Source organism: Anguilla anguilla, chromosome 19 (assembly GCF_013347855.1).
Source record: "Anguilla anguilla isolate fAngAng1 chromosome 19, fAngAng1.pri, whole genome shotgun sequence".
In the NCBI taxonomy this organism is placed as follows: Eukaryota; Metazoa; Chordata; class Actinopteri; order Anguilliformes; family Anguillidae; genus Anguilla; species Anguilla anguilla.
This window is the reverse complement of record NC_049219.1, coordinates 9,341,575-9,360,314: the sequence shown is the minus strand read 5'-3', so window position 1 is coordinate 9,360,314 and position 18,740 is coordinate 9,341,575. Positions and strand designations below refer to the sequence as shown.

General features: G+C 47.8%; 1 protein-coding gene across 1 annotated transcript in view; it reads left to right on the top strand.

The window, feature by feature from the left end:
• The first annotated feature begins 1,269 nt into the window (after positions 1-1,269).
• The window catches only part of rassf8b (Ras association domain family member 8b), a 30,854-nt gene continuing 13,383 nt past the window's right edge, over positions 1,270-18,740 (top strand). The window contains exons 1-2 of the mRNA XM_035402353.1: positions 1,270-1,642; positions 18,270-18,501. Of these exons, the coding sequence (XP_035258244.1) occupies positions 18,399-18,501 (103 nt within the window). The 5' untranslated portion in view covers positions 1,270-1,642; positions 18,270-18,398. The remainder of the gene's footprint in view (positions 1,643-18,269; positions 18,502-18,740) is intronic.

Here is an 18,740-nt window from a genome sequence, read left to right as displayed (position 1 = left end):
TCCGGAAATTGCTTCTGGAACAGAAATTTACTTACCTTGCTCAAAAACACTTAAAAAAAAAATACAATTTCCTTGGAAGGTTGTCGAATTGCTCCGTTCTTTTCTCGGTACAGAGTAAAATGTCCAGTGTTAATTCAACTTTAACAGATGATAGTATTGGGTCCCCATTGGGGGACTTTAATAATCTTTAATAATTCAATTAACACTGGATATTTTACTGTGTAGAGGACTGAATTGCACGTGTACAAACCATATCTACTTTTTGTACACCAGTGTACAAAAGTTATTGACCGTGTTACATTTACGATGTGTCACATTTTACATTTTACAGACATTTTACAGTCGCCAACATATATACTCCACTTGATAGAGGAGACTTAACACTGTGCGGGATGCATAATGTGCATGGCTCAATCCAGTCACAATTCCCGGGTCTCCATTTTGTTTGTGGTTGCCATGGACATGGAAAGCTTGTAGCCTAGTCCACAACACTGCTTCAGACAGAAAATGACTGGCAAGGGTTCTAAATCTGTCATGTCAGGAAATACACTGAGTTATTTGTGGATGTCCACATTACAGGTAGAACCCAACTGACATAACAGACAACTGAACTCTTGGGGACGGCAAGTTTACCCGTCATGTACTGCAATGAATAATGTTCTTTCCACCTGTCAATGTGACATTTAAAAACCTCTGTGTATTTAGGCAGAGGGCTATGTTTATTAAACTACAATATTGTCTGTAGCCTACTGAATGCATATGCTATTCTTTTTTCTTGTAACCACATTGTGTGTGGGTTGTGTTTTAAATAAATACTAAAGATTGCAAGATTAGTAGGCCCTATTTGATTCAGATTTTGGCTGACCACACACATGACTATATATACCATTTCTGAAATGAAAGGCAACATTCAAAAATGTGTACACCTTAAGTATAAGCATATTTTTAAACTAAACCTATGACTTGTATGTTTTGTACGTGTATGTGTGTGTGGTTTGTATGTATAAACTGGGAAGTCATTCGTGACATGGGTGGGGAATCATGACATTGTCTAATCTTGGAGAACATTTTTAATGTGATTTTAAGTTCCACTCTGATCTAAACAAATTGTTCACTAGATGTCTATATTTCGTAACAAATATCTCGTTTCATATCCTCCTATTTTACCGTTATTTGTTATCAGGCATAACTTTTACGCAGATTCCCATTTTCCCTGTCCGGTTTCGCAATTGGGGTTCTAAAGAGTATTGCAGCTTTAAAACGGTCCACAATGCCTTGCGGTGTCCCAGTTCCGTTACATTGTATTTACAGGCTCGCGCCCGGAGGGGGAGAGGGGAATGTACAGATAGCGATAGCGAGCAGCCAAGTATGCGCACAATCAAAGTAAGTTTATCGAAGCCGCATCTGAAATACCCCACTTTGTCGGATGGTTTCAATATCTGACTTGGACTATAATTACTTTGAGCTGCCGCGTAACGGCGTTGCCATTGCGCGAGCCACCGGGGTGCGCGGTGGAGAAATATGTAAGACTTGCAGATTTCATGCCACGGCGAATCTCTAGCACAAGAACTCGAGGGGAGCCAGGAAAGCAGGCTGACAGCAACACTGAGCAGCACTTCTCCTTGGCTGCGGTCGGATAAAGGTATGAACATTTGGATATATGGTCATATATGGTAAGCGTGAATAGGGCACTGGTGAGATACGGTGTGCTGCAAGAACTCATAAGGTAATTACAGATTTATAATTTATATATTTGTTTTGTTTGTGAGTAATAGTTGTAATGCGGCATTACGTGTGTGTTTGTGCGTGTGAGTGTGTAACCACACATACATGTAGCCTACACATAGTCCGCATACTTAACCTAAACGTAAAGGACCATGTGTTGCCTAAATAATTGGTAAACACCAATTATTGTTTTTTATTTATTCAAGGATCTCTGAAAGTTCTCCAGCAGTTCTTGTTTTTCCACTAGTTTTTAGTCTTTAACCCGACTTTGGTGTGTGGTGGAAGTTTTCTACTCTAAACTATCTTTACGACCAAATTAAATGAAAACAGACGCGCTACAATTAAAATACTACATTATAAACATGTTATTGATTGCATTAAAAAACAAAAACACATCTTTAATTGTTTGAAAAGCGTGACTGCGCAACAACACAACTGAAAAAACAACGGTGTAGCGTAGCTGTATTAACGCGTTATTAGCCTTATAATTCAGTAGTAGCCGCTGAGTAGTCTGTTTTTTTTTTCTTGAGAGGGCCTGAGTGCATTTGAGAAGCAATATGTTCTGACGATGAGTAAATCCTCTCTGATAAATCTGCCGCGCGCCTGAGATACGGTGCCAATCTGTTTCCCGTGCTGTGTGCTGCATGCCGCCGCCGTAATCCATATTTCATCATAAGCATCGTCCGTGTATAGCTGACGCGCTCTACTGATCTCTCCAGATTTAGTAGGCTACAGTCTGGTGTGAGGCGACTTAACTCTGAAGCGCACTAAAGAGGGCCTGGCGAAATTTAGGCCCAAATTCGATGTAAAGTATTTTGCCTTGATTTTGATATTGTACGGCGGTTTCATTTTTTGTTACAGCCACCAAGAGTTCTGACATTAGTCACTGAAACGATTTTTGAAATGTTAAAGTTTTTTTTAAAGTGTGTTGTCTTCTACCCCGAAATACACGTTTAAAAGCAGCATGCTTCCCAGTAATGTAAACTTTTGGAAAACCTTAACCAAAACCCTGGCATTTTACGCATGAAAAATATTCCGATTGGTGGCTCGCTGGCTTGGTGTGGAATTGTCAAGAGGCAGCAATAAAATATTTTTTCGAAAATTAATAAGTGACGAAATGGACTCAAGCTGAAATTACTTCCCCGAAATAAAGATCTCTTTCAGAGTCTAAAAGTGTCTGAAAATGTCTAACCTCTTCATTAGTTATAGGACTGTCAGTTTACGGTCCGTATTTAAGGTCTTGATACTGAAATTGTCGGCCTATACGAAATTGAACATCTTGCAAGACAGATGCTGAAATCTGGAAGGCTGCAACGAATTTGTGCATCGCCTGATACCTTACGCGGACTCGACTCAACACCTTCCCAAAATCCCGTTATTTAAAATGGATATGTATATGTTGAGAGAAGGCCCAGGAGGCACAGGACAGTACAGGTCGTATCGAGGATGACCTATAAGGAACAAGTGCGATTTGAAACGGTGACATTTGTCTCCATTATCATTTCAAAATGCATCTGGAAGCCAGATTGTGCGGCTTGGAACAGCCGAATGGCCACACGCTGTGTGTCGGTCAAAATATGGAGGAGTGACCCAGGTCTGGTAGATTGGCCTGTATAAATACATAATTGATTATAGGCCTAAACGAAATAGTCTTGACGCGCGCTTCTTCCTTTATACGCATATTCATTGACATTTACCGAAGACGTTTCTTTTGCGCTAGGAAGTGCTTTGAGATTGTGACAAATGCACCTAAACACTATTAAGATATAAATCCATTATTAAGATTCTTTGGCGTTTAACTTCATTCAAAATGTGGGCCTGTATGCGATAAAGACGAGGGATGCAACCCTGTCAAAAAAGGATGTGTAAATATCCAACACACTTTTTGTATTACTGCTTTTGCGTTGCTTTAAACCCGTTGTGTGTCAACGTTTTGTGTTGAAAATATACAATGTATGTGCTACAAGGGAGACTTAAAGTCTTAAACATACTGTGTTGAAAGTAACACAAAATGTGTTGTCCTTAACTACGCATGTAGGCGTGTTAAAAAATGACACATTACGCATTATTTTTTTAACGAATTTGTTTTGAGATGTAACCTGTGCTCAATCTCTGCTCAAAAAGTGCGTTTTACTACAGCTACCACCAGCTTTAGCCTATACAGTATGTTTGTTCATTACGATGCAAACATTTCAGTAATGTAATAATGTCAATTGTTTATTTTTAATAAAGATCTTAGAAACAAGCATCTCACATAAACAAAGTCTTCCCCCAAGATCTGTTATCTTAGATCGTTTTGGCATACTTATCACAAAAAATATCACTATCATTTTTTTTCACACCGTGGTGTAAATTAAAGACATATCATGGGTCAAGCGAATCATACTGCTGCTATGTTGAGATTTATGTTTGCAGCCCAGCAAAAGGTGGTGACTGACAGACTTTGCTCTTGAAGAAGGAAGTGTTTTGGATGCATATGTCATATTCATTAAGCTCTAATGGTCTCCATTAGAGCTTGAAGAGAGATGGAATAATAATAATTTATTATTAATAATAATAATAATAATAATAATAATAATGATTTTGTTGTCGGGCTACATTGTGGCAGTGTGATTTTGTTGCTGGGCTACATTGTGACAGTGTGATTTTGTTGCCGGGCTACATTGTGGCAGTGTGATTTTGTTGCTGGGCTACATTGTGGCAGTGTGATTTTGTTGCCGGGCTACATTGTGGCAGTGTGATTTTGTTGCCGGGCTACATTGTGGAAGTGTGCTTTTGTTGCTGCTCCTCAGGCCAGAGCGAGCTGTCTGTAAACACGGGGGGGGGGGGGGGGCTACCTGCTGGTGCTGGGCAAGGGAAATGGATACCATCAGTGCAGACACCAACCAACCAATTAACCAACCCCCTCCCTAAAACCTTGCTGCCCCGCAATTGACCCCTCCCCCAAACCCTGCCCTCCCCCAACCAACCCCTCCCCCGAACCCTGCCCTCCCCCCCCAGTCCCCGGCAGAAGCACGAGCAGCAGCTGGGGGCCTGGTTAGCATCCTAGCCGAGGCCTTGTGAGCGACACACGTGACGTGATTACCTTCCAGAGGATCAGCGCCTGTGCCGCCACGCGTCTGCAGTCCGTCAGAACCGCCCGGAGAGCAGCCCGCGAGCCTCGCCGACTCGGACCCAAGGACGCCTCGCGCACGCGCGCGCGAGCTGCTGCTGCTGCTGCGTCTTTCGCCGGCCGTTCTGAAACGCAGACAACACGGGAGACGTTTCGCGCGGCGTTTGAAAGATCGATCGTGGACATGTTTCATTTATGCGTTTTCCACGCAGGGCGGTTTTTTTGGCTGTTCGTTTCTTCACACAGGCGGGGCTGCGGACGGAGACACGCTGTCTGAAGTCTCACCGCTGATGGAGAAGCTGCCTCCAGGCCTCGGAGCTGAGGACTGTTTGAGCCCTTTGGCTACGTGCTGGTTAGCGAGCCAAGCCAAGTAGACGTGGACTGTTGTTTTCTGAAGAGATGTGGAACTGGCTCACGCATCTCTCTCTGAAAGCCAAAAATGTGCACCTGCGCGCCTTAGCCAGAATATTGCCTTACAGCGCCAGACAGGGTCTGTCAGAGCAGCACCCACCCCCGACCCCCCCCCCCCCCAGATTGGAATGTGCATTCCTGAAGTAACCGTGGAAACCCAGGGCGAGGATGCTCCACGGAGGGCTTCCCGCACCATGACAGCGGGGGTTTGTGCCCCCCCCCACCCCCCCAGAGTTTCTGCTGTGTATTGATGTCCGCAGAGCTGTCCCGGAGACCACCCCCCCCCCCCCCCGGGTTGGCGTCCCACGGAACAGTCCGAATCTTTGCCGTGATTGACACTTACCGTTTTCCTTCTGAAATTTTGCTATGCAGGGATCGCGTTCAGGGACGTGAATTTCTGTGAATTTCAGAAATCTGAAAATACTGATTTTCCACAGTGTCAGGGCCAGCGGCGCTGGACTTGGCTTGTGTCATAAGCACACACACACACACACACACATCAAGAGCCTTTTCTCTCCTTGAGCTCTCTCTCTCTCTGTGTAAGGAGAGAGTGTTCAGCAAAACAGCCAAATACTAGCGTCCCCAGAGATGCTCATCATCCGAGAACCATCCGGGTTTCCTGATAAATCTTTGGCGTGTTGGGGTGGCGAGGTACTACATCGCCAGATTGTCCCCAGAGGAATTCCACACTCTGAACTAAACCCCCCCCCCCCAGCGCCCGCTGTGTCAGAATGCATGATGTCACCGTGAGCTTCTGAATCCATTAAAACCATGCGCAGAAGACTGTGAGAAATTACATGTCCCGATGAAGGGAGGACTGAATTAAACATTAAACTGTATTGGCTTAAAACGAACAAGGACATACAGTATCCTAGCGCCAGAAACTGCTCTTGATAAGGTGTACTCTTTTTTTTTTTTTTGTCTAGGTTTTTTTGTTCCAGAACGTTCCCTCTCAAGCCCTGTCAGCGTAAAGTCAGTTCCTTTCTGTCCCGGGATGTTAACTTATAGCGATTGAATGGCGGTTGTCTCCAGGTGACTGTGGGGGGCGGGCCTGTAATCTTCAGCTCTGTCGGTGGGCACCATGGTCTTATCTGCTAATGTACAATGGCCAGCGTTAATTGAGAGGGGAGGGGGGGAGTGGGGGAGGGTTGTGGGGGGGTGGGGGTCTTGAAAGCAGTGGGGCTTGCCTCCTTGACCCCCTGTCACAAACACGCCATTGTTTGACCGAGATTAGAGACAAAGAGGAGCAAACAAACTTTACGGCTCTGTGGTTCTCTGTGGTTCAAAAGAAGGGGCGAACCCGCGGGCGAATCGCGGGCGAATCGCGAGGCTCGCAGCTGCCCGGCCGGGACGGGAAACGCCCAGCCAAAGAAAAAAGACCCAATAGCTGAACGGACAGCAGAATGGAGGGAGGTGGGCGTCAAATAAAGCATCCCCCCCCCCTCCCCCCCCCTTTCCTGGTTCAAGCCCACGCCATGATGCAACCTGGAGGCCCAAATGAATCACCTGCGCGTACAGTACACCTCTCTGCTCGGACATCCTGTTTCACAAGTTAGTTTAATTACCTCAGACTGCCACTGTTACCACTCTGTCTTTACTATTACATCAGGCTGGCCAGCGGAGGATGGGCTTCCCCCTCTGTAGCCGGGTTCATCCCCAGATCTCTTCCTGTTGGAGTATTATTCTTCCTGCTGGGAATGTTTTTTTTCAGGTCACTTTCCCCTCTTTCCTCAGAAGGGAAATTGGTGATAGTATCACTGCAATAATAATACAGACAAATACACAAATGAAATTGAATTGAATCTGCTAATGAACAAATGAATGAACAAATTTCCCAACTGTGTAACTGAATATTTTACAGAAGGAGAAGGTAAGCCAGTAATTACTAGTTGAATGTACGGCCTGGTGTCTATTTTTAAACATGTCACATAGCAACATTCTGAAAGACAATATGAGGCTGCAAATGACAATTTTCGCAAAAAAAAAAAAACTGGTACAGGTATCTGTGAGCTGGAGGCTGGTCTCTGTTTCAGTACAGCTGAACATTTTGGGTTGGCACTTTGTAAATATTTGTCGATGCATATTTGTAGATACATATTTGTAGATATTCATAGATAAATATTTGTAGATATTTGTAGATACATATTTGTAGATATTTGTAGATACATATTTGTAAATATTTGTAGATATTTGTAGATACATATTTGTAGATATTTGTAGATACATATTTGTAGATATTTGTGGATACACATTTGTAGATTTATATTGTGGTATATTCCATTTGTGTATGGGTTGTTGTCTGTAGTGTTTAATTTAAAGCTCAGATAGAAATACCGTCTTGGTTGGATGAAAAGGAATTCAAGGCTTTTGTAAACCCAGGACATGGAGGACAGGAATGTTTCGGGGCCTGTGCGAGGAACTTTTACTTTGTTAAAAGCGTCTCAGCTGAATCATGATTCCCCCCCCTAAAGAATACATCGTTCTGGACCAAAGGCAAGCAGGGCTTATGAGGGCAGTCCCTTCTTTCTGAAAGTCTGAAATGGCTTAGCTTGCACTTTTGTCAGTTTATAATGTTGTGGCTTTGAAGTCAGCTGACTTGAGGGTTGCCAGGTTGGCTCACCGTGTAACAGATCGTCTCTTACAGGCGTTGCCTCCTAAAACAAGCCTCGTCCAGCCCCTGGCGTGCCGCGGTGTTGAAAGAAGCTGGCAGGTGCTGAACATGCTGTTTGTTCTTAAAATCTCTGTGCGGGGACAAGGAGCTCGTCGAATAAAAAAACACAACGAGTTATCATGCTATCCCAGGAAAGGGGGGATTTCTGCCCCGTTTCCCTGGAGGTAAAGCAGTTCATGAGACCTGCAGTTACCTACTGTGCAGAAAATCCCTCAGTGAAATGTCACACACACATTTTGTGCTACAAACTTACTAAATATAAAAAAGTCAGTCGTGTGTTGTTTTTTTAAATCAACACTTTAATCACGTTATTCAGACTTTAAATATAGATCTGAAATAGTAGAGTTTTAGTGTGAATGAAAGGCAAGAGGAGCCAAAGTCGCACTCACCAGATATCTAATGAATATCCGCCCGGCCGATGGTGTGTCACGTGTGCTCATCTGTCCTCCGCTGAACTGGGTGTGGATTTGGGAGCAGACGCCAGCTTTGTGCCACTCTGAGCTTTCACACGAACATGAACACGATGTGCGAAGGGACCTGGGCCAGGGGCTGACCTGATCTCCACCGCCTTCCCCCCCCTCCCTCTGAGATCCCCCCAGTCTGAAAGTGTAGCATGTTTTAATCAAGGCTCCTTACCTTGATCCGCGAGCGCAAAAATCCCGCGTGCCGTCGTCCGGGCCATCGCAACTTCCCGCCAGCGAGCTTCTCTTCCGTCCGGGGTCAAAGGTCACGGAGCCGCATCTCAATGAGGGCCTTTGTCCTCGGGAGTCAGAAACCGCCGTCTCCGCCAAAAAGGTCGCGACCTTAACCGGGAAGGCGGGAAGGCCCGGGAGCTGAAATGTCGAATTACGAAATCAGAGTTCTTCTGGAGAATTTACTGAGAATGAATGAATGTCTGTCTTCGCTCTCTCCCGCTGACAATTTTAATGAATTTTGCTTAAGGGCAGAACGTTCCGCTGGTTCGGTGCTTGTGTGGGAGTGCGAGGGGCGGAGGGAAAAGGCACTCTACTCAGACGTGGCTTTCTCTCAGCTGCAATCCAGTGTCACGGTGAAATTTCTGAATCAGTATTTTTGACTATAATTAATAAAAAGTGTCCGCTTGCAAGACTTTACGAAAACAACAGAACTTGCTAAAACGTTACTGATTAATGAACTAAGTTCTCGGTTACTATCGGCAGTACCTTTTTAATAAAAAGTCCCCTTATTGGTTGCTGAAATATATGCACGTGCCTTATACAGTATATGCACAGCATTCAGGCTTTTGGCCGAGCTTGTGATGTGTATCATACTTTGGACAGTGAAGCCACTGTTTTGTCTGTGGTGCGGTTTCATGTGTTTTGTCTGTAGAGAATTTTCATGTGATGTTGTCTGCAGTGCAGTTTCATGCGTTTTGTCTGCGGAGAATTTTCATGTGATTTTGTCTGCAGTGCAGTTTCATGTGTTTATGTCTGTAGTGTACCTGAGGGAAGTTCCAGGAGCCAGACTGTGGGGGTCAAATTTAGCCCAGGGCTGCAGCTTGCTCTTGGGGCCAGGTGGGGTCAGGGCTCTTGGGTAAACACAGCATTCCTCAGCTGTCTGAGGGCCCCGGGGGCCGGGACTCGCCTCTCTGGCCCGAGAGGTCACGGGGTCACGGCCTGGGTCAGGGATGAAGGAGGCCCGCAGCAGTGTCATTCCTTTGGTCAAGAGCACTACAGAGAGCATGGTAACGAGAGCAAACAGCGTGGACTTCCACATCCACATGGATCATACTGTCCCTGTGAAGGACATGGACCATACTGTCCCTGTGATAGAATCTGATCATACTGTGTCAGTGAAAGACACAGATCGTACTATCCTTGTGAAGGAGGCCTTCTCTCTTCAGACCTGAGGGGTGCTTGACGCAGCTGTACCCCATGACTAAGGCACTAAGGCAGTGCAGTACAGGCTGGCAACTGCAGTACGTTAGAAGTGTATTCTGTTCGAATCAGAAATGAATCACCTGTTTGAATCAGAAATGAATCTGCCACCTGTTTGAATCAGACGTTAATTTGTAGTCTATCTGAATTGGTAATGAATCTGTAGTCTGTCAGACTTGCAGTTTGTTTGCATAGCACGTGAGTTTGACGTACCAGAGATGCCAAGCATGGCCTCTCCTACACAGGAGTACTGCAGAGCGCGTGCACTTTTCTACAGATGTTTGCTTTCAGAATACTTGGTTGGCAGAATGATATAATATAGTATGCTTCCTATCTTACCATGAATTTATTGTGAAGTAGCTTGGTGACACACAAGTTCAAGTTCATGTTTTTTCAGCCGTAGTTGATTCGCTGTTGTTTACAACCTGGAAATTCCTCGCGTTACACTAACAGGCAGTTAGAGACGGTTTTACAACGCAAATTTACAACAGAATGCAGGTACGCTGAAGTGTTAATTGCAGGTGACTGTGCTTTCAGAAAGTCTTTAACTCACTCAGTGCGTTGAGTGGGGCAATATGAAAGTGTGGTCAACGTGTGTTTGAGCACAGTATTATTTGTATGTGTACTCATGCTAACGTTTGCTTGGCAGCTTTTTCTGTCATGCTCGTTGGAGGATTTGAGTAATGCCTGCTCCGTGGGTTAACTTCAGTGTGCACTTTAGCCATAGCCCTCTTTGTTATGTGTGTAGTATAATGGTTAGAGAACTGGGCTTGTAAGCCCAAGGTTGCAGATGAAGAATCCGCCTCACGCCAGGTCGGAGAGCGGCGGCTCCAGCGGCGCCGAGAGCTGGAAGGAGGACGGATTCGGCGCATTCTCTCAGAGGTGCCCGCGCCGCGCCGGCGGGGCACGGATTTATACCCGTACGCGCGCGCTGGAGACAGGTGACCCTCCCGCCGCCGGGGGAGTGTAAAAACCGCCCGCCGCCTCGCCGCGCCGCCGACGAGAAGCCAATCAGAGAGAGAGAGAGTGTCGTTTCTGACACGGGAGCCGGCGTCAAACTGAAGCTGACCTAACTAACCCCTGGTGGCGCTCTGGCTCCCGTTCCTTACCTATAGCCTGGGTTTGGTCCCAGCTGCGGATCCACCGCCTTCCGCTGGGCTTGCCAAAGCAGCAGCGGCGCGGGTCCCCCGTGGCCGTCCCCTGTGCCGCAGAGAAAAAAAATAAGTAAACAGATCAATAAAATAAAGGGGAAAGTTCTGTGCAAACAACTTAGCTGTAAAAAATCTCCTTGTTTTACAAAGTCGGGACAGGCTGGTTAGTGATGGTTAGGTTGTGCCTGTTTTGCACAAGAAAAATCCCCCCCCAATTTTTTTTTTTTTTTAAGGCTTAACCAGTGGTTTCAACAGACGTCTCTGTGGACACTTAATGAGAGTAAGCAATAACATTAGAGGAAGCTCTTAAAGGTGACACTTAGCGATAACAGAGGAAGCCCTTTAAAGGAATGTTTTCTTTAAGACCAGCTTAGCGCCAACTGGCTCAAAGGTGGGACTGCAGTTTCTCTCAGCAGTTCCCGAATGATTCGGGTTTGGTTTTCTAGCGACGATGTGTGAGAACAGTGAAGCCGGAGGTTACTTATTTATCCTGTGACATTGGCGGCTGAAGGGAAAAAGATTGCTTTAAAGAGGGTGGAATGGCAGGTTGAAGGGCTTATTTTTATCCTGGCTCTTTATGAAAGAGCTGTCCCCTGGAAGCGACGATGCTGACGTCTCCTCCTCTCCTTTTACCCCTCATTAGTGGTTCGGGGGGAGGTGGGGGGGGGAGGGGGGGTTCTTCGAGTGTCTTCGCCCAGGTCCTCTATAATCAAACATCCTAGACGGCGTGGCTTTAAAAATGGCAGATTGCGGCTGGGGGAAAGCTGGCATACAGCCTCGCGCAGAGAGCCCTCAGGAGGAGGTCTGCAAAAAGGCATACTCATAAAAGAGAGAGTGTGCTACTCACATTAGCCCAGTGCTACTCACCATAGCCCAGTGCTGCTCACATTAGCCCAGTGCTACTCACATTAGCCCAGTGCTACTCACCTTAGCCCAGTGCTACTTACCTTAGCGCAGTGCTACTCACCATAGCCCAGTGCTACTCACATTAGCCCAGTGCTACTCGCATTAGCCCAGTGCTACTCACATTTAGCCCAGCGCTACTCACATTTAGCCCAGCGCTACTCACATTAGCCCACTGCTACTCACATTTAGCCCACTGCTACTCACATTAGCCCACTGCTACTCACATTAGCCCACTGCTACTCACATTAGCCCACCGCTACTCACCATAGCCCAGTGCTACTCGCATTAGCCCAGTGCTACTCACATTAGCCCAGTGCTACTCACATTAGCCCACCGCTACTCACATTAGCCCACATTTTCCAGTTGATGAACCAGGTCATTTGTGATGTACGTCGGTGTCTATATTTAGTCCGCTTTTCCACGAGACCCCCGGAAACCATCACCCGCGGTTTTTCAGGTCACTGACTCACTCCCGGAAGGCGGGAAGAGCCCGCGGAACACGTTGGCGATGTTGTGTTTTGCGAGCGCGAGTCTCGCTCGGCCCGCTTGGGTGACGGACGACGACGACCCGTTTGATGGGCCACGATTTTAGCTGACCTGGGCCAAGCTAGTTTTAAGTGTACAGTGCTTTATCCCTGTCCAAAAGACGGTCTAATTTTATGCCATTATGTAACGGGGTTGCTCATTTCTCTAGAAACTTGCATTGTGTGACCAGAATAGAGAGAGTATTGTTCCGCGCGGTCTGACCGGAGTAGGAGGTGCTGGACAAAGGTTACTGGCAGCGCGTAATTTTGGGAGTATTTTCCCAGGAGTGGGAAAGGTACCACAGAGGCCCTTTTGTTCTCTCCTTTTTTTGTTGTTGTTGTTGTTCACGGCCAGGCCACAAACCCCCTCAGGGCGATAGCGATCGTCGCCACGCTGAATTAAAAAGGATCGACAAAAGCGCGTTCCCGCCGCGCTCGGGTCCGTCACTGTCCTCGGCGGCTCGCCCCCTCGGCCGCGTCGACCACCCGCCCGCCCCCGGAGCGTCAGGTAGCGGTCCGCTTTTCGGGAATTTTGAATGGATCGCTCCGTTCGCTTCGGCTCTCTCTCTCGGAAGGCGGCGGCACGACAGTTGAAAAGAAGTCCTTGTTCTTTATTGCTTAAAAACAAAAGGGAGGGGGCGGGGGGGGGGGGGGGGGGGGGGGGCTGCCAAAGAGCTAAGCTGTATAACGGAGACTCTTTTTTTAAATTTCTGCCTTCGGAACAGAGGAGGGGGCCGATAAAGGGGGACTCGACTCGTGACGGAGGATAAGCCCCAAAAAAACTCCAGATTAGCTGCGCTCAGCAGAAACCAAGCTTAATTATCCGCTTGGAAGCGAGAGAGCGAACCTTTTCGTGTTTTTTTTTTTTTTTTAGGAGCCCCAAAGTTACATCCCGGCACACGCGCTCGATGATGAGCTAGGCCTTGCAGCAGCGCAGTCCAAAAAGAACAACACCACTTTTTGTTCACGCCGCTGAGCTGGAACAGGCCTTTCAGCTTGCTTCTGTCTCTACGGGTCCTCTACGCCGCTTACTGTAGGAAACGGCCGTTCTGCGCAGTCACATGGGACGACCTGGATGGCGGAACATTCTGGAAGAAGCAGAAGTCACCGCGCTGTCCCTGTAGGGAGTGCGTCTCGCGTCTGCGTACGGAGACGCCCCGGCTGCAAAATCCGAATAACAGAACCGGCCGTCTCTGTGGAACCGGTACTGCACACGGCCCGGTGCCGCCACACGGTGCGTGCACAATCGAGAGACTTTATGACTCTGCTGGCTGACCGGCTCTGGACCGCCTACGGGAATGCACAGGGGGGACAAACCCCTGCACCCCCTTCTCCGTCTGCTGGAGAATGCGGCAGAGTTGGAGCCGTAATGGCTACCGCTGCAGGTAAGGCTCTCCATCTGCTAGAGAACGCGGCAGTGCAGGAGCCATAATGACTACCGATGCAGACGGGGACGACCCTCATATAGCACAGCATATTTACAGAGCAGTCCATAAGTGTTTGGACAGTGAGACAATTCTTGTTGTTTTGGCTCTGCACTCCGCCACAGCCGATGAAACAGGGGGTTAAACTCCATAAATATGGGGTTAAAGTGCAGACTGTCAGCTTTAAATTGAGGGTATTTAGTGTACAGCCATATCGGGTGATCTGTGTAGGAATTACAGCCCTTTTTATACATTAGTTTCCCCCATTTTAGGGGGCCGCAAGTATTTGAACAGTTGGCTGCTCAGCTATTTCTTGGCCAGCTGTGTTTCATTGAATCATTAGTTTACTTCATGCACAAGGAAGCGAGCAAAAGGTCTGCAGTTGATTCCTTTCTCTGAAGATGAGTTTTGGAAGAAAACACAGACCAGACAGGGCCGTATGCCTTATTGCTTGTGCATGGTCTTTGAATGCCAGTCTGTTCCCCTTTACAGGCCGAGCACACCTGCCTCTACCTTTTTACACTTGCACCTGCAGATTTAGTTCAGTCTTATGGAGCGGTGGGGTGGAGGGGGGGTGCACTGGGTTAGGGAGAGAGAGAGAGAGAGAGAGGGGGGAAGGTAGAGAGAGAGAGAGGGCAGAAAGGGAGAAAGGGAAGGTTAGAGAGTGAGCGAGAGGGCGAGAGAAAGAGGGAGAGAGAGAGAGAGAGGGAGGTTAGAGGGGGAGGGTTAGAGGGGGAGGGAGAGAGTGAGCAAGATGGAGGGTTAGAGGAAGAGAGAAAAAGGGAGAGAGGAGGAGGGTTAGAAAGAAAGTGAGAGAGTGAGCGAGAGGGAGAGAGAAAGTGGGAGGGAGAGGAAGAGAGAGAGGGAGGGTTACAGGGAGAGCATTCTCAGCTGGAGCAGATGGCGGGCATACCTTCAGCCCTGGCTGGCGTCTCCATGCAGTCCGTGCAGAGACTTATTACCTGACAGTCTCTCCTCGGTTTCCCACACACCCCCCCCGTGTCCCACTACTCTTTAAATTAACCCGTTTACAGGACAGGAGGCCTCGTTTGGCACAGGGACCCCACATTAACTTGTCTTTCCATACAATGCAGCCCGTGGAAAAAACAGCGAGGCCCTCGCTGAGGAGGAGAGGCCCCAGTGCTCCCCCAGAACAGGGCCCGATTTCAGGCTGTCAGGCCTGCGTTCTTCCCCACCGGCTCCAGGGGCTTCGGCACCTCAGCCGTGTCTGACACAGGCTCCAGGAGGCCGGCTCTGGGGAGCTAATCAGCATTCCTTTTTAAAAGAAAAACTGTTTCCCCCCCTTTTTTTTTCCTCCTGAGTTTGAAACTTTTGTGTCCCTGCAGTCACCCTGCATTGCACTATGGGTAAAGAGGACTGCTCCCGCAGCGCTCGGCACACACCCGCTGGCCAGTGACTATAGCTCACGCTGCAGTCGACACGGTCACAGGAGGAGCTAGCCCAAAATGGTTCCCACTGCAGGCAACAGCCACAGAACACCTTGCCCAAAATGGTTCCCACTGCAGGCAACAGCCACAGAAGACCTTGCCCAAAATGGTTCCCACTGCAGGCAACAGCCACAGAAGACCTTGCCCAAAATGGTTTCCACTTCAATCTCCACAGTCACAGAAGTGCTAGCCCCAAATGGTTCTCAGTACAGTCAGCATGGTCACAGAAGAGCTAGCCCAAAATGGTTCCCACTACAGTCGACACAGTCACAGAAGGGCTAGCCTCCAAATGGTGGAGATGCCTTGTCAGTTTTTTCTGGACAACACCTTGCCAGTATTTGTCAGCAAACAGCAGCTAAAGTGCAGTTGCGTGAAGAGAAAAACAGGGCAAAATGCCTTAGTACTTCCCGCCGTCACCCCCTTCCCTTCCGGTGTTTGAAATCAACCCAAAAATAGCATTGGTTTCACTGTGGATACGGTGCGGACCGTACCATCTCACAGCACCGGAGGGGGGGTGACCTGCACCGCCTCGTCACGCCTAAACCACAACTGTTAAGTCCTTTTTTTTGTTTTGTTTTTTAATATGCTTGACGTAATACGTCTCCTGTTTTCGGTACAAAAAGTGTGAACTTCCGGTTCTGATCCCTGGTAATCCCCCTCTGAATGCGGATGACGGGGGAGGGGGGGGGGGCTTAGGGGGGAGGGGGAAGCATATGGCGGGTGATTTGCGCCAGCGGGCGAGGTCGGAGAGCGTCGTGGGGACACGGGTCAAGTGCTGCTCTGCCCCTGCAGCAGTTCGCCCAGCTCGCTTGCTAATTTCGTAAATTCAAATAATCCGTTTAATCAATAAAAAACCCCCAAAATAACAGAGTTTGCACAATACGGGCAATAGAGAATGTAAGTATTACTTGAATATACAGAAAATAACATAACAGAACATAATGACAGATACAGGCCATGCAGCCCAAAAATGCTCACCATTTTCCTGACTAAATTAGTGCTCTGATTACCTACAGACTAGATAGTATCCAACACTGTATCGAGCCTGGTCTTGAAAATCTGCGTTTCTGCCTCTACTATGTGACCTGGCAGGCTATTCCAATGCATGTGGTCTACCGATTACCCGAAACTTGCAGCGGACATGCAAACATGCAACAATGGCAAAATCGGTATAATAGCATTACTTTAAAAAAAAAAAAAAAAGCTGTTTATTATTGTGGAGTATCTCTTGTATTGCCTTTCAAGATTAAGCTTGACAGCTGATGCAAGATGCAATTAAAGGTTTGGAATAGTCAGCAGTTTAAAGGTTTGGAATTGGTAGCAGCTGCTAACCTGAAATATTATGCCGGCGTATGAGGCTTCGATCATAACATTACATCGCTGACATTGCACAAACATATTAAGTGCACCGTCTGTAAAGTAACAAGCTCAACTCTGCTCTGAACTGGAGTTATTGATCAGTGTCCCATTATGTGGGGAGTTGGCGGGCATCCGTGTATTGACAGTGACAGTAATGGGAGAGTAGTCTTATTATCGTTTAGGAAGCGTGCATCTGTCGTTCAGCACTACTTCAGACGGGACTGTAAACAGACTGAGTTTGGTTAAAAAAAAACAGGCTAAGATTCTTTAATTACTGGCCTTGCCAGTCACTGTTATTTTGTGGGTGGGGCACATGTAAATAGACATTATGCTGTTGAGCACATCACACCCTACAGGATACAGTATTCTTCAGTGGGTCTTGTGGAGTGGAAATGTGTGTGTGTGTGTGTGTGTTTGTGTGTGTGCTCGTGTGTATAATGTACTATGTAAGTACACGTATGTAGCATGCATGCATATATGTGTGAGTGGGGTGTGTGTGTGTGCGTGCGCATGTGTGTGAGCACAGGATGCTGTTTAATTGGGGAAGAGCATATGGTGCACAATGCACAGATTACTCTTACTCTACACACACACACACACACACGCGCGCACACACACACAATCACACAAACATACGAACACCTCTACGCACACACAGACATATGCAGATATACTCGCATACAAACGCTTGCGCACACACACTCTCACACACAAGCTTTTTGCCCGTTTCCTCGCCTAGGCTACACAGAATAGGACAGCTCAACTTTCCTTTTCCATAACACACAGGCGTAAACAACGCAACGCAAAAGCCCGCCTTCACGTCACCGCCCCTCCCGCTCCCCCCCCCCCCAGCTCCCGAGCGCAGACTCTCAGGACGTGCTCCCCCTCCCCCCCCCCCCCGCTCACGACGATCGCAGACTCTCGGGACGTGCTCCCGCTCCGACGGGCGGGAAACATCTGGAAGGGACGGGAAGCGGAGCGGACAGGACGGAGACAATGGCGGCGGCGGCGGCAGGAAGCGAAGCTCGCTCCTGCGCGGCGACGTCCGTCAGCGCTGGGTGCTCAAAAAACAAAACGGGGAAAAGTTTGGGAACTGAGCCTTCTTCACACTCTCCCCCCCCCCCGCTCTCCGTGTGGATTTACTGCTCGGCTGCGTACAGATAGGAACGTTTTTGGGGCCGTTGTTTTGTAAGTGGACGGCTGAAATCAGTCATAGTCGTTGCTGGGCGCGCGGTATGTTGATTTGTTTTTAAATCTGAATTTAACACGGTCTGAAATTGTATGTTTCGCAAGCTGTGGATGACTAGACAGTTTGACTAGACTGGCTTTGCGTCACACCTAAGCCTAATCAAACAATTCAGTTCCATGTACTGTAGCAGATGTGCTCTTTTCACACTAAAAAGCATTTTATGCAAATACTATCTTGAAACATTTCTTCATTTTGTAGTTCTTTTACCATTTTTTATTATTATTTTTTATTTATGGAGGTTTTGGCTTGTTTCGGGTGGATGGATGGATCCAAAATGGCGGAGGCGTAGGTTTGCTTTGCAGGCGATTCACATTGTAGAAGTAAGCCAAAGAAAATGCCTACGTCAAGTGCGTAAGAAACACGGGTATTAAATACTGCACTTCCCTGTCTACAGCCTGGTGACATCTGAAACCCCCCCTCACCCAGGGCGGTGGAGAGAGGGAGGTGGCCCACGCTTCCCCCCCCCCCCCCAGCATGGAGGAATGACGGCCTGGCTACCTGCCGCGGTCAGGTGTGACACAGGATGGAGCTGAAAGTGTGGGTCGATGGCGTCCAGCGGATCGTCTGCGGCGTCACCGAGGCGACCACCTGCCAGGAAGTGGTCATTGCCCTGGCTCAAGCCATTGGTGAGTGAGTCATGGGGGGAGGAGGGGAGGGGGCATGGCTGCCTGCTTTGCAAACAAGAACTTGGGCATGAACTGGAAAAGCATCAGCTCCTTTGTGATGTCACATAATGAGGCATTGTGACATCACAAAGTGAGTGGCGCTGCCACATGCGACCAGTGTGACTGCTTTGAACCAATCATTGTGCTTTGAGGTAAAGAACCTAACGCTTTGTTTGGCTCGCACGTCATGTGATTGACAG